General features: G+C 41.6%; 1 protein-coding gene across 1 annotated transcript in view; it reads right to left on the reverse strand.

The window, feature by feature from the left end:
- Window positions 1-416: 416 nt before the first annotated feature.
- FAAP100 (FA core complex associated protein 100) overlaps window positions 417-16,322 on the reverse strand; it is a 31,658-nt gene continuing 15,752 nt past the window's right edge. The window contains exons 9-11 of the mRNA XM_021000818.2: window positions 12,542-12,628; window positions 3,537-3,683; window positions 417-2,648 (exon numbers count right to left, since the gene is read on the reverse strand). Of these exons, the coding sequence (XP_020856477.1) occupies window positions 3,552-3,683; window positions 12,542-12,628 (219 nt within the window). The 3' untranslated portion in view covers window positions 417-2,648; window positions 3,537-3,551. The remainder of the gene's footprint in view (window positions 2,649-3,536; window positions 3,684-12,541; window positions 12,629-16,322) is intronic.

Consider the following 16,322-nt stretch of genomic DNA (forward strand, 5'->3'; position numbering starts at 1 on the left):
CTCTTGAGCTCCGATCTGCCTGGCAGTTGGCTGAAATCCAATTAGGTTAGCCCTGCAGGGTGACTGAAAAGACCCAGAGACCTAGATTTGTCAGCTCTGGGATTCAAAACTGCCTGAATTGGCAAATGGAGACGCATTATGAAGAGACCAAAGGCAGTGGGGTGGATAAGTCTCACAGACATATCCGACTGCAGTTCCCCAAATTTTAACCTTTTCAGATGCAGGATGCCCAAGGCCCCTGGAGGTTTTTTTGGTCACCTGACCCATTTTGGGGACCCATATTGCTTTGGGTTCTGGATTCCTTCCGGTATTCTCCCTGGCTGCTACTTGCCCCTCTCTCTATAGCTGAGTTTCTTGACCTGGGGACTGCAAACTTGTTTTTTAAACCTTTTATAACCATATTTCAATGTGATCAGTTTCCTTTAATCTTGTGTATTTTATTTTGTGCATTTAAAAACATGATTCTGAGAAGGGATCCATAGGCTTCTTTGCAATCCCAATGGAGTCTACAACATAAAAAAAGTTAAGAATCTCTATTCCCCAGTAAAATTTCTGATAGGGCCAAACAAGAGGGATATGTGGTCAGAGTCAGGAGACCTGAGGCAACATAGAGGAAGCCCTCAAGGAAAAGCCTGACCCAGATCCAGAGTGGAAATGGGCTCACTGAAAAGGTTCAATCTCTTGGAGGGAGGATAGAGCCCCTTCACAATTCAAATAAAACTGCCCTAACAGTCAGTGCTGGCAGTTGAGCCTGGCTCCACATGGTGAATATTCACAAATGAGGAGGGCTCTTTCTGCCTGTGGGAAATCCTGCTTTGCCAGCTTCAGTCTCCAAAGGAAATATGTGGATAAGGGAGTTATCAGAAGGCCCAGGCTATTCTGTAATTTCATCTGTGTCAGAATGACGACTCCAGTCGCTTTCCTGTTGAACCAGATCCTTTCTTCCCCTTCCCCTGTAATGCTAAACCACCAGACAGATAACTGAGGACAGTGCAGCTAGCTACTTGCAGACTCCCCCAAAATACTTTTGGGGCAGAGAAAGCTTTTGAGGGAGAGCCTGACCCAGGAGGCAGGTAAGAAAGAGCATTCCCCCCTCTGTACAAACCAGCCAGAGTAAGACAGAGATGAGAGAAGCTTCCCACCCCAGTTTGGGCTGCAGTAACAGGTCCTTCCGATCCAGGAGCACAGACTACCTGCCAACCTTTTCTGTTCCCTTGAAATGCTCTCAGAGTTGTGGGGTGCAGGGACGTGTGTTACATTAACCTGCCTGGGCCCTAGGGACTGGATACTTTGGGAGGCAAGTAGTTCCACACTAAGATTTATGGTTATGGGCATGAAATGCACAATACAATGAGGGCACTAGAGTGATTGCTTCCTCTGCCTAGGCTTCATCCCTAAGTGCTGGAGGCCTCCCTAATGGCCCCCAGGGCCAATGAGAACAGAGCAAAGGGGCTCAATTATTCATGCAGAGTGGTAACTTTTCAGGCTGCCAGTACTTTAATTGTGAGGCACACAGAACTCAAGGGGAAGCCTAAGAGAAAACGAAGGAGGGTGGAAAGAGGAAATTGAGGCTGAGCTGCCAAATATCAAATACTGAAATGGGGAGAACAGGAGAAAGGAAAGAGCAGGGTGGAAAGGCAAGGAAGACCTGAAGAAACTCAATGGAAAAGAATCATTCTCATGACAGATCACGGATTAACAGCCACAACAATTTTCTTGTTACAGATGGCACTTTAAACAGGAAGGAAATGAATCCAACTGAAACCACCACTAGAGAAAGATGCAAAAAATGCAGGTAAGGTAATACACTGGGTTTTTTCCCCTCCCATTTCCCCTTCCTATTTTAAGTAATTACTTAAATAAAACCAAAAACCACCCCAAACCTAGGACCCTGGAGGTGTGTAGGGCTAGGGAAAATAGCAGGCAGGTATCTCTGCCTAAGTCTAACAGTGAGAAAGTACAGGGGAGGCAGGAGAGAGGACCCCCTGTAGAGGACTCCCAGAAAAATGACTCAGTACTAGAGACCTAAGTTTCTACATCACTAACTATGGAGTTTTAGTATTTTGGCCACTGTTATGGTGAACTATGAACGTGGGTTGAAACGACAGGTTCTTTCCACTGTGAAATACAAAGCCACTGCTGAGCTACAAACATCAGAAGCTAAACTAGCACTCACAGACAATACACAAAATATACGTCACCTATTCTCATCATGCCATGGGTACAAGGCTCAAGAACCATTCATGCATGGAGCAGTTATCCTAAGAATGACAGAAACACTTACTGCTCTTCACCCTCAATTACCCAAATGGGCAGGGAATGGGAGGTGAGTGGGAATGGGGATGAGTTCTGCTCTAGGCAGGGTTAGGTGTCCCTGTTTCGGAGAGGCTAGCTCATTCTCTGGTGCTTTATAATATCAAAAAAGTTAAAAACAGATCCACCCCTCAAAACCTTTCTCTGGCATGAAAGGGCCCTCATCAGGCTTAGACATCCCCATCCTGCGGGGTGTTAGAAGATTTCCACAGCCTCTATTACTGCACACTGCTGGGCTTCTCAACGGAGAGGGTATCTTCAATCCCACCCTTAGGGATCATATGGAAGATTTTCTAGCAGTCAAGAGGTGAAATGTCAGAGCTGCTTAATAGAACCTGTAAAAGGAAAAGAAAAAAATTAAACACACATACATATATTTCTACTGAAGTCCTCCTTGAATGTTTCTCTGTACCATGGAATTAAGCCTAGGTTCCCAAGGTTATGCCAGTAAGGGCTATTCCAACAGAGTGCAATCTCAATAAAGTCCTACCAAGCTGAAAGGCTTTAAGTACAGCCCAGTGATGGACTGTCTGCCTGCTGATAGAAGACTGGCTCATTTAATTTGCAAAGGCTTATCACCAGAAGGCTGCCACCAGGAGGCATTTTTTTTTTGGCAATATACTAAGGCATAGAGAAGTTGGGATTTAAGTCAATGGAAGGATGAAATTATAGCTCATTTGAAGCTAATATTTAAATATACACTTAGTTTCTAAAGTGAGTCCCCCTTCCTCAAGTGCACACCCACGTACATGTGCACACACACATGCATGTGACACACATGCACATGGGGATATGTCACAGAGAAAATGGGATCTACTAGTTTTAAATAATCAGCTTTCCTAGTACATTCAAAATGATTCAATTTATACATTACTTTTTGGGTACGCAAAGTGGTACACAAACAGCATGAGAGCAAGTTACATCTACATTCTACATTGTATATACTATTAGGCAGGAAACTGAACTAGAGACACTTATTTTCAATGGATTATACCTACAGAAAATAAATATCCAAGATATACAGTACATACTGGAGTCAAATGCTGCCAAAGGAACAAGTTTATCTTATAAAATTGCCAACATAATGCCAGTCCTTAAAGAATATAAGACAAATGAAAATGACTCAAAAAGACAAAGTGACTTCACATTCCCAGAGGAACCCAGGATGGGGGTAGAGCTCTTTTCCATAAGAAGAGGGGAGCTTCTGGTGTAAGGTGCCCTACCAGTGCCATTAGGGGTCACAGGAGGATGAGGCTTGGGTTGCGAAGCTGTTTGTAGACTTGTAGGAGTTTCTCTGCAGCAGCGCTGGCACTGGCATCATCCTCAACATAAAGACGATCTCTCAGGGACTGCACCTCCTTGAGTAATATCTACATGGGTAGTAAAGAAAGCAGGGGCAGGAAGGTGGAAAGAAATATTAAGACACTAAGAAAATCACTTATCAATGCAGTGACTAGCCACAATTCAGAAGACTTGTGATTAAATATGATGCTTACCTCCCGAGAGATGGGACATGCTTCAGGGGGAAGACTCAGACATATTTTTCTGGACAGGGTTAGTGAAAGAATTTGTTTTGCTTCACTCTGCACATCTGTTACAAGGGTTTTGCTTTTCCTTCTTTTCCAAACTCAAATGAGTTAAACTATGTAATCCTTTGCAAAAGCTTTGTAAACCCTAAAGCACTACATAAATCATGGAGGCAGCTGGGGAGCAAAGTGGATAGAGTGAAAGGCCTGGAATCAGAAACAGAACTCGTTACTTGAATTCAAATCCAGCCTCAGATACTAACTGGTTGTGTGACCTGGGGCAAATCACTTAAAATTCTCTGGGCCCAGTTTCCTCATCTGCAAAATGGGGATGATAATAGCACCTATCTCCCAGGGTTGTTGTGAAGATAAAATCAGATATTTGTAAAGCACTTTACAAACCTTAAAGTACTATATGAATGCTGGCTATTATTTATTTTTTCCAAGGGGGAGTAGAAGGGAAAGAAGGTAGATTTTTTGGTCAACTGAAAAATTAAAATTAAGTTTAAAAAAGGAAGATTAACTTGCACTGTGCTGAGTCAGTCACTCAATAAGCATTTATTAAACATTTACTATGTGCCGGGCACTGTGATAAGTGTTGGGTATATAAAGAAAGGTTAAAAACACTGTCCCTTCCCTCAAGGGACTTCCTCACATTCTAATAGGGGAGGCAACAGGTAAATAACTATTACATACAAGATATATACAGAATAAGGGGGATGGGGGGGAAGGCTAGGACTACCTGCTGCAGAAGGCAGAATTTAAGTGGAGCCTTAAAGAAACCACAGAAGCTATGAGAGGTGGAAGTGAAGAGGGAGAACATTCCAGGAATGGAAGCAGTCAGTCCAAAGGCTTGGATGAAGTCAGCAGATGGAGTATTGTGTATGTGGAACAGCCAGCAGGCCAGCATATCTGGATTGCAGAGTACACGAAGGAGAAAAAGTAGATTGGAAAGCAAATGGAAAAGTAGGAAGGCAAAAGGATCTGAAAGGTTTTAAGTATCTTTACAACTGATTCTGGTAGTAACAGTGAAGTACTAGCAAGGATGGGGAACCTGTGGCCTTGAAGCCACATATGGCCTTCTAGGTCCTTGCATGTGGCCTTTTGACTGAGTCCAAGTTCTACGGAACAAATCTTTTTATTAAGGAGATTTATTCTGTGAAGTTTGGATTGAGTCAAAGGGCAGCACTTGAAGACCTACAGGACCACAGGTGCCCCAACCCTGCCCTAGAGCTTATGGGGAGGATGGGGTAAAGGAAGGAGAGTAGCAACAATATGGTCAAACCAGCCCTACAGGAAAGTCACTTTGGCGGCTGAGTAGGAGAGAGAGTAGGGGAGAGACCTGTGGTAAGAAGATCAATGAGACTACAGTAATAGTCCAGATGAAAGGTGAGAAGGACTTCAGTGTGAGTGGAGAGAAGGAGCTATATGTGATAAATATTGTAAAAGTAGAAATGATAAATCTGACAGCAGACTGGATATGTGGGATGAGTTCAGTGAGGAATTAAGGATGACACTGGATTTGCAAGCCTGGGTGACAGTGAAGATTGTGGTGTCCTCAACAGTAATAGGTTTGGAAAGTTAGAGAAGAGGGACATGTTTGAGGGTAAAGGTAATGAGTTCTGTTTTAGACATATGGACTTTATGAAGTAATTGTAATGACCAAGCTTGGCTGTAGGGAAGAAGAAAAAATGCACTTCCCTCTCTTCCTTCCAGAGACCATGGCTGCCAGACTCTACTGGTTAGTTTCGCTAAATTGCATTTCTTACCCTTTCTTTAATTCTTCATTACAAGGAATGACTTCATGGGGGGGGGTGGGGAGATGGAGGGGAGAAAGAATATATTTGGAAACTGAAATGAAGGTGATGTGAAAACAAAAGATATCAATAATTTTTGTGGGAGGGAGGCGGCCTAGGCAATGGGGTTAAGTGACTTGTCTAGGGTCACACAGCTAGTTAAGTGTCAAGTATCTGAGGCCAGATTTGAACTCAAATCCTCCTGACTCCAGGGCCGGTGCTCTATCCACTGTGCCACATAGCTGCCCTGACAGCAATAATTTTTAAAGTAATTGTTGGTTTCTAAGAAGAAAGGGCTGGCTGCCTTTTGCAAATGTTACCATGGAGGGTTCTCTCATCTCAAAGGAAAGCAGGGGAATCAGAATGTCTCCAATTTTATTGAAATCCTAAGAGTTGGAGCTGCAAGATCACCAAGTCCCTTCAGGACTTGCTCAAAGTAACAGAGGTAAACAGATGGCTAAGCTGACATGTGAGTCCAAGTCGTCTGACTCCCAAATCACGATTCCCACTACACGTGCTATTTCTTTTGCTTGAAAACCCACTGTCCCTCTCCATCACCCATTTCATTTTCAGAGAGCTCTAACTGGTAGGAAGTTTTCCCTTCGATCAAGCCTAAGTTAGCCCTTTGTGACTTCTACCCACAGCTACTTGTTCTGTCCACTGAGGTTAAGGAGATCAAGTCTAATCCTTCCCTATTCTGTGTGCTAGCTCTTCAAATACAACTCTTGTGTTACCCTGAGTCTTCTCTTCTCCAGTCTAAACAATCCTAGTGTTTTTAAGAAGTTTTCGTATAATGCCACCTTAAGGCCATTCATCAACCTGGTTACCCTCCTCTGAATGTACTCCAGATTATCACAGACTCTGAGAGTTGGAAGGGACTTCATCAACCATCTAGTTCATCCCACACACAAACAGAACTCTCACTCTATCATGCCCGACAAGCAGTCATCCCACTTCTGTTCTGAGACCTCCACTTCTCAGGACAGCTCTGTTAAGAAAATTTTTCCTGTGCTTTCAGAAAAACCTGGAAAGACTTACATGAACTGATGCAAAGCGAGCAGAAGTGAGCAGAACCAGAATACTATACACAGTAACAGCAACACTGTAAAATGATCAACTGTGAATGACTTTGCTATTCTCAGCAATACAATGATCAAACATAATTCTGAAGGACTCATAATGACGAATGTTATCCATCTCCAGAAAAAGAACTGATTATCAACTGAATGCAGATGGAAGCTTACTTTTTTTTTTAAACTTTATTTTTCTTGGGGTTTTTTTGGTTTGCGTTTTCTTTCATAACATGACTAATATGGAAATACATTTTGCATGACTACACATATATAACTTATATAAAAAATGCTTGCCTTCTTAATGAAGGGGGAGGGAAGGGAGGGAAGAAGAGAATTTGGAACTCAAAAAATTTCCCCCCACTTAATAGTATTTTATTTTTTCCAATTACATGTAAAGGTAGTTTTCAACATTCATGGTTTTTTTTGTTGTGAGGCAGTTGGGGTTCAGTGACTTGCCCAGTCACACAGCTAGTAAGTGTTAAGTGTCTGAGGCTGGATTTTAACTCAAGTCCTCTTGACTCCAAGGCAAGTGCTCTATCCACTGTGCCACCTAGCTGCCTCTCAACACTCACTTTTATAAGATGAGTTCCAAATTTTTTCCTCCCTCCCTCCCTTCCCTCTCCCCTCCCCAAGAGAGCAAGCAATCTGATATAGGTTATACACGTACAATCATATTAAACACATTTCCACATTAGTCATGTTGTGAAAGAAGAATCAGCAAAGGGAAAAACCATGAAAAGGAAAAAACAAAAAAAAGTGAAAATATTATGCTTCAATCTGCATTCAGACTCCATAGTTCTTTCTCTGGATGGGGATAGCATTTTCCATCATGAATCTTTTGGAATTATCTGAGATCACTGTATCGCTGAGAAGAGCTAAGTCTATCAAAGTTGATCGTCGCATAATGTTACCATTACTGTGTACAATGTTCTGGTTCTCACTTCACTCAGCATCAGTTCATATAATTCTTTCCAACTTTTTCTGAAATCTGCCTGAAATCTGAAATCCTTCCATTATATTCATATGCCACAACCTGTTCAGCCATTCCCCAACTGATGGGCATCCTCTCAATTTCCAATTCTTTATCACCACAAAAAGAGCTGCTATAAATATTTTTGCACATGTGGGTCCTTTTCCCTTTTTTATGATCTCTTTGGGATACAGACCTAGTAGTGGTATTGCTGGATCAAAGGGTATGCATAATTTTATAGCCCTTTTGGCATCGCAGATGTTAAAAATTTTTACATGTAATTGGAAAAAATAAAATGTTTTTTAAAAGAAGGGATTTTTTTCCCCCTGACATCAAGTCTAATTGCCTCTCTGCAACTTCCATCCATTACCTGAAAACATCGGTCATGTCTGGTCCCTCACATGCCCTACCACATGCCCTTCACTCCCAGAGTCTTGTCTTCTCTAGGCCAAATGGCCCTAATTTCTTCAAATGATCCTGATGACACGGACTCAAGGGGCTTCACCATCCTATCTGCCATCCTCTGGACAATCTCCAGCTTATCAATATTCTTCTTGAACTGTGGCTCCTAGAATTGAACAATACTCCAGTCTGAAGACAAAGTACAGTGGGACTACCACCTCCTCATTCTTGGAAGCTATGTCTCTGAATTTAGCCCAAGATGGTATGTTTTTGGTTGCCAATCACACTGCTTACTCATCTCAATGTCATTCCTCAATCTGGTGCCTAGACATGAACACCCTATTTCCCCTCTTCCACCCTCTCACCTGAGAACCTTGCTTCTTATTTCACTGAAATAAAAAATGATGTCATTCACTGAGCTCTCCCTCTTCTTCCCTCCTCCTCATCTCAATCATCCAAATGCCTTCTGCCACTATCTCCTATCTCACATGAAGAAGTGGCCCTGCTCCTTATTATGGAAAACTCTCTCTACATGCACCAGTGACACTATTCCATCTTGTCTTCTCCAGCAGACTGCCCTATCATCCCCACTCTCACTTATCTTCAATCTCTCCCTGTCTACTGGCTCCTTCCTTACCACCTATAAACATGCCCATGTCTTTCCCATCCTTAAAAAACCTTCCCTTGATCCATCCATCTCCACTAGCTATTGTCCCACATCTCTTCCTCTTTTGCGGCAAAACTCCTTGAGAAGATTCTTTTTTTTTTTTAGGGGTTTTTTTTTCTTTTTAGGCAATTGGGGTTAAGTGACTTGCCCACGTCACCACAGCTCAGCGTATAGTGTGTCAAGTGTTTGGTCTGAAGCCAGATTTGAACTCAGGTACTCCTGACTTCAGGGCCAGTGCTCTATCCACTGCGCCACCTAGCTGCCCTGAGAAGATTCTTTATATTCAATGCCTCCAATTCCTTTCCTCTCACTCTTCTTAACCCTTTATAGTCTGGTTTTTAACCTCATCATTTATTATATCATAATCTCTTAATCACCATATCTAATGGCCTTTTTTAATCCTCATCCTTCTTGACCTCACTGATGCCTCTGATACAGTCAATCAACCTCTTTCTGTCTAAGTTTCTGTGATACAGCTCTATCCTGGTTATCTTCCTATCTCTTTGACTGCTCCTTCTTAGGACCTTTGACAATTCTTCATCTAGGTCATACCCACTGACCTTGGGCATGCCCCAAGGCTCTGTCCTGAAAACTTTTATCTTCTCCCTCTATATTATTTCACTTAATTATCTTTTCAACTCCCATGGATTCAATTATTATCTCTTTACTGAAGATTCTCAGATCTATTTATCCAGCTTTAACCTCTCTCCTAACCTCCATTCACATTTTCAACTGCCTATTAGACATATTACAATGGATATCCAAAGCTGAATTCGTTATCATTCTTCCCAAATCCCTTCTTCTTCCTAACTTCTCTTTTACTATTGAGGGCATCAGTATCCTTCCAGTCACCCAGGCTCAAAACCTAGATATCATCCTTAACTCCTCCCTCTCACCCCCATATCCAGTTTGATGCCAAATCTTCTCAATTTTACCTTGTAACTTCTCTAGTATATACCCCCTTCTCTCCCGTGACACTGACACCACCTTGGTACAGGTCCTCATCATCTCTCACTTAGACAACAGCCTGCTGGTTGGCCTTCCTGCCTCAAGTTTCTCCCCACTCTATTCCATCTTCCACTTAGCTGTCAAATTAATCTTCCTAGTGAAGATCTAGCTACGTCACCCCCTTTATTCAAGCAATTCCAGTGGCTCCTTGTCACCTCCAGGATCAAATATAAAATCCTCTGTTTAGCATTCAAAGCCCTTCACCTCCCTGCTCCTACCTTTCCAGTCTTCTTACCCCACCCCACCTACTATATACTCTTCAGTCCAGTGACGTTGACTTTCTCGCTGTTCCTTGAACAAGACATTCCATGTTCAAACTCTGAGTATTTTCACTGGCTGTCTCCCATGCAGGGAATTCTTTCCCTATTCATCTCTACTTCCTAGCTACCCTGGTTTCCTTCAAGTCCCAGCTAAAATACTATTCTCTATGAGAAGTTTTTCTTGATTATCCTTAATGCTAGTGCCTTCCCTCTACTGATCATCCCCAATCTATCTTCACTGTAGCTTGTTTGTACATAGTTGTTTGCATGTTGTCTTCCCTATTAAACTGTCTTTTGCCTTTCTTCAAATCCCCAACGCTTTGCACAGTGCCTGGCACTTAGCAGCCCCTTAATAAATACTGACTGACTGACTAATCAGGGTAGGGTATGGCAGGACTATCACCTTCCTAAATATGTGCTATGAACTAAAACTTTAAATTTAACAGAAATAGTGGGCCAAGTACAATTATACACATGTAAAAAAAAACATATCCAACCCAAAACAGCAGGACAAAGGGTTGAACAAGTAAGAAAAACTCTTTGTATGCTGTAAAACGCTTTGTATCAACACCAGCTGTTTTTGTTAGGAGCGGTGAGTGATTAGAAGGCTGAAGGGCAGGAGCAGTCTGGAAAGGCTTCATGGAAGAGATAAGCCTCAAGTACGCCCAAAGGAGAAGAGAGAACATTGATTCCCCAAAGGAAAGTTCTGGGAACATAACATTCTCCCAATGTAACAGAGGCAGAAAAAGTACACAGCAGGAACAAGAGCTAGGTTTGTCTTTAGGGTCAAGCAGAACAAGCCTAATGGAAGAAGAGACAGAGCACAGAAGCAGTAATACCAGATAAGTGAAAGCCTGATACTACTGCCCACTATCAGGAGGGAAAGCACTTGTGAGTTGTTTTCCAAGACTGGTGATATCTTTATACACTCACCTGAACATTCTGGTTACCACTTGGAAAAAGGCTAGCTGGAGGTAAGAGTTGCAGTACATGGCCATGGAACAGTTTCTCAGTGAAACTGACTGTCTCAGACTAGAATTTAAATCCACGCTCACAGAACCTCACAGCTGAAAGGGACCTCAAAGGCCATCTAGTCCAACACATCCCTGAAGAAGAATCTCCCATACAACATATCAGACCAACTGTCTTCCCGCCTTTGCCTGAAGATCTTCCATATCAGCTTATTCCGTTTTTGGATAACTAATTACTAGAAACTTTCTTCTTATATCAAGCTTAATTTGTCTTTCTGTATTTTCCACTCACTGCTCCTGGTTCTCCGCCCTTTCGAGCTAAGCAGAAAAAATTTAATTCCTCTTGCCCTTCAAATATGCAGCTATCATCTGCACCCTAAATCTTCTCTTATCCAGGATACTCCTCCCAATTTCCTTTAACTGATCCTTACATAGGATGTTCTCAAGCCCCTCCATCAATCTGGTTACCCTCTTCTGGACATTTTCCAACTTATCAGTGTGGTCCCCAGAACTGTAGTGCATCTGAATTTAGTTACTTAAACAGATCAAGGGCAAACAGGTAATTTCTTACTATGTCCCTAGTCATTATATCCCTACTCAATCCATCAACTTCATTAGCTATTTTCTTTTTTTTTTCCAGGCAATTGGGGTTAAGTGACTTGCCCAGGGTCACACAGCTAGTAAGTGTATGTGTCTGAGGACGCATTTGAACTCTGGTCCTCCTGACTTCAGTGCCAGTGCTCTATCCACTGTACCACCTAGCTGCCCTTCATTAGCTATTTTCATTCTGTCCCTCTAGTTCAATGATTATTCTCCTTGGCAGAGAAAACAGAAACAATGTAAATATGTGAATAAAAAATGCAATTAGCTCCGACTTTTCTCCATTGTCCTCCATCATATCCCATTTACCCCAAACAGTGGTCCTATACCTTCTCTGATCTGTCTTTTCCCCCAATATAGTTAAAAAACCATCCTTTTCAGTATCTTTAGCTTTCTTCATTATCTTACACCAATACGAACTTTAGCATTCCTGACATTATACTTATAGGACCATGTCACCTTTTGTACTCATCTTGTTACCTATTCTCCACCCACATACAATCAGTCAACCTGCCCTTTCCAATTCTGATCATGCCCCAAACTATTTAGAATAAATATTGGAATAATTGATTCCACTTGGCTTGAAAGTCTGTGCCTCATTCACAAAGGTGCTAGATATCAACCAGACCTTAACTCCAGGAGTGGAGCAGCCTGCTTCACTGGGATAAGTATTATCATTGAGCAGTTCTTGGAATAATGCTAGGCAACATCTGCGGCACAATAAAGGGACAGCTACAGCCCCTTCTTTCCTTCTAGTTATACATTTACATAATGGTCATGTATGAAAGATTATTTGCTGGCATTCCTGTTACAAGGCTATCTAAACAGAAAAATTTATTAAAGTGACATAGACAAGAATGTGATGTAGGTCCCAAATTACCCCCTCACCCCAGGACAGTTAGAGCCTAGCACGAAAGCAGGTTTTCTACAACACAGAATGCAGGCTGTCACTCACTTCATGATTGGCATGGATCTGACGAAGATACTGCACACGGAGATCAGGTGGGTTAGAACCCTGAGCAGCCTGGTCCATGATCATTATCTATACAGGATAGAATAAAACAGAGAAAATAAAAAACAAAAAGGATTAAAAAACCAGTGGACAAATTCCATCACCCCTTTCTAGGGTGGCCTGAAGAAGCCTTCTACAGTTTTACTCCTTGTTTTCTAAAAGAGCTGCTTGCTTAGGCACTGTGACTGTTTCCTTTCCTGTTCTGTACGTACTAGCCTCAGCCTGGTCCTCTTGACGCTCACCAGCCATGATTATTTCTCCATCACCTGTCCTAATGTATACCTAAAATCATTGGGATGATGTGTTTCTTCCTGGAGGGACCACAGATTCATTTCTGGCAAATGTTCCCCAAACCCCTTCTTAGAATGAAGAAATGAAACCTGTTCAAACTTATCTCTTCACTGCTTCTCCCTGGATGTAAGCTTGACATTTTCCCTTTTATCTTCTGCAATCTTCTTTTAGATCTTCATCTTTACTGCCTCCCTCCCTACTTTTACACTCTATTAATTCCATTCTGTACTCTTCCCAGGACTCTGTGGTGCCTGCTGTTTTACGCCTCTCTCAGGCCTCTCTCCTCCTCACTCTTCACTGCTTTTTCTACTTTCCTGTTCATCAATATGAACTATTTTCTCTGTTCCTGGCGTGGTTAGGGCTCTTGTTGATACCCTTACATAGAAACCTACAGGGTGATGGTTACTGACTCTGAAACAAATTTCATTTTGTCCTTTCTCATCACTAATCTTTCCATCTCCCTCAAGAAATTTCAGCTCCACCTCTAGCTCATCTTCTCTGTCCCTTCTCTTTTATCTCCTATTCTCACCTTTGGGCCTAATTATAATTTTAGATGCTCCGACATTCCCCATATGAGCAACTCTAATCCCATGGTCTTCAAAGTAAGGACACTGTGAGACCTGCTCCTGCCTTCAATCCCCTGAAGTTGTCTCATGCAGAGGCCTCCAATGAAGTGTCCTATTTATTCACTCCACTTAGTCTAGTTTATGGTTGCATTGTAAACCCCCCCCCCCCCCGTCCCAGTCTTCTTGCTTTCTGAAAATCTTGCAACAAACCCCAACCTGCTCACCTAGCTATGATGTGAATCCAAAGAGATCTAGGGAGACTCATCAGGATTCATCAGCTGGGACTATAGCTGGATGAGCAAAAGATATATGAGGCACAGCTACCCAAATCAATTTAGGCACTTCAAGAACTGCTTCCATCTCCCTATTCTTCATTTTCTATGTATATGAGTGAATGTGTGTACAAGACATAGAGACAGTAAGAGAAAGAGAGAGTGAAAGAGAATCACCTTCAAGCAAATTCACACACATATGGCATTCAATTTCAACAAGCATATATTAAGTATTTACTAAGGGCAAAGCAGTGTGTTCAGCCTTGGAGATAAAGATTTTAAAAATGTAAAAAACAACTACACTGCAAATTAGAATGCGCTAAATGAATATAAGAGAGGCATGACAGGATTAAGGGAGATAAGATCTCTTCTCACCTCCACCAGGTACCACCTTCTACATAGTCTTTCTTGATCTTCCCAAGTACTAGTGTTCTTCCACTGAAGCTACCTTATCTTTAACTGCTTGGTATTTGATTGTATTTAGTCAGCCAATCAGTAAATATTTATTAAGTGCCTCATATATGCCAGGCATTGTGTTAAGCACTGGGAATATACAGAAAGGCAAAAAATAGTCCTTGCCCTCAGAGAGCTCACAAGACACAACATGCAAATGACTATGTACAAACAAGCTATATACAGGACAAATGAGAAATAATTAACAAAGGGAAGGCATTAGCATTAAGGGGAATCAGAAAAGGCTGCATGTAGAATGTGGAATTTTAGCTAGGACCTGAAGGAAGCCAAGAGGTAAAAATGAAGAGGAAGAGAATTTCAGGCATGGGAAGCAGCCAGGGAAAATACCCAGAATCAGGAGATGAAACATTTTGTCTAAGGAACATCCAGGAAGCCAACATCATTGGATCAGAATAGGTGGGAGTATTCGGTGGGGTGTAAGAGACTAGAAAGGTTGGGGGGAGGGGAAGGGGGGTGGGGAGAAAGGGCTTTGAATGCCAAAGAGAGGCTTTTATATTTGATGCTGAAGGTGTCAGGAACCAATGGAGTTTATTCTCTTTATATTTATTCCATACATAAATACACACACCCACACACACCCACACCCACACCATAAATACACACACACACACACACACACACACACACTCTCTCTCTCTCTCTCTCTCTCTTCTTATCTTCCTCATTAGAATGTAAATTCCTTGTGAGTAGGTGGATTATTTCATCTTTGTGCTTGAATTCTCAGGACCTAGCACAATGCTTGGTACATAATAAGTACCTAATGCATATTGATTGCTTGACTGATTTTGAGGTAGTAGTAGTGAGAGAGATCACAGAGGAGGTGGCACCTGAGCTAGACCTTAAAGGAAGAGAGGAATGTCAACAGGTAGATGTTGGAGGAAGTATATTTCAGGCACAAGGCAACCACACAGGCTTGGAAAAGAGAGAGAGCTCAAAAGTCTGTAGCCCTATTTTCTCAAACAGAGCACACGAATAACAAGAGTGCAAAATAAAGCTACAATGGTAGGTTGAAGCCAGATTATGGGAAGCCTTAAATAACTGAACCAATGAAAAAGCATTTACTGAGTGTTAGATATATGCCAAGCCCTGTGCTAGGCACTGAGAAAACAAATACAAAAACAAAGATAGTCCCTTACCTCAAGAAACTTACATTTTCACACAGCAGATAACGATTTTGTATTTTATCCTATAGGTCAGTTGTCTCCAAAATGGGTTATGTGCCCCACAAGGGGTATACAAGAAGATCCACTGGGGTGCAAGTACAGGAGGAAAATCTTAGAACTTCTTTTTATATAAAAATTAGAAAGAAATTAGGCTTCACTAATACTTGGTATATAACTGATGCTGCCGCCCTCACTACTTGGTCCACATGTGAAGTGTTTTGTGATATGGAACATGAGGTATCCTGAGAACCTGATGTTCCACATCGCGTGGAGGGACTGACAATGCCACTCTCACTCATTTATTCACTTTCAGCAAATTTCAAACTATCACATTTTGTGTCAGCCTTCTTAAGTGGATTTACAGATTACATTACCTAGTTTTAATTAAACTAACCCTCAAAATGGTCAAGTGGTTTAAAAGAAACCATGGATTGAAGGTAATGCTGCACAACTGAACAAGAAAATGGCAAGGATGATACTTCTACCCTTCACATGAGTACTTCATCAGCTACATTACAGGCATAAATGCTGATGAACTAATCGGATCTGACATGAAACGAGCCAAAAAAACCTGAAATTGTCCAGATTATTTGAAATATGGATTTTTATTCATTATGATTAACAATGTACCTAGAAACTTTAGCTGATGAAAATATGAAGCCATTGTGATTAGCAAGGCATTTAAAAAAATAAATTTTTGTTGCTGAAAACTATGTATGTCACCTATAAAAACTCTCATAAACATACCCTTAAATAACTTGGAAACAGAACTTTCTTACCTATTTAAAAATCTTCCAAAGTATTTCAATGGGTTTTGAACCCATTTGTTAAAACTGTAAAAAGGCAACACTTTCCAATTAGTTTACAAGAACAACTGAATGGCTGCAGGGAAGATGGAAATTTACTACCCAAGATACCACAAAAAATTTTGCATAATTGGTGGAAGGGACTGAAAAAT

Source organism: Phascolarctos cinereus, unplaced genomic scaffold, assembly GCF_003287225.1.
Source record: "Phascolarctos cinereus isolate Bilbo 61053 unplaced genomic scaffold, phaCin_HiC Scaffold_5;HRSCAF=322, whole genome shotgun sequence".
Classification (NCBI taxonomy): domain Eukaryota; kingdom Metazoa; phylum Chordata; class Mammalia; order Diprotodontia; family Phascolarctidae; genus Phascolarctos; species Phascolarctos cinereus.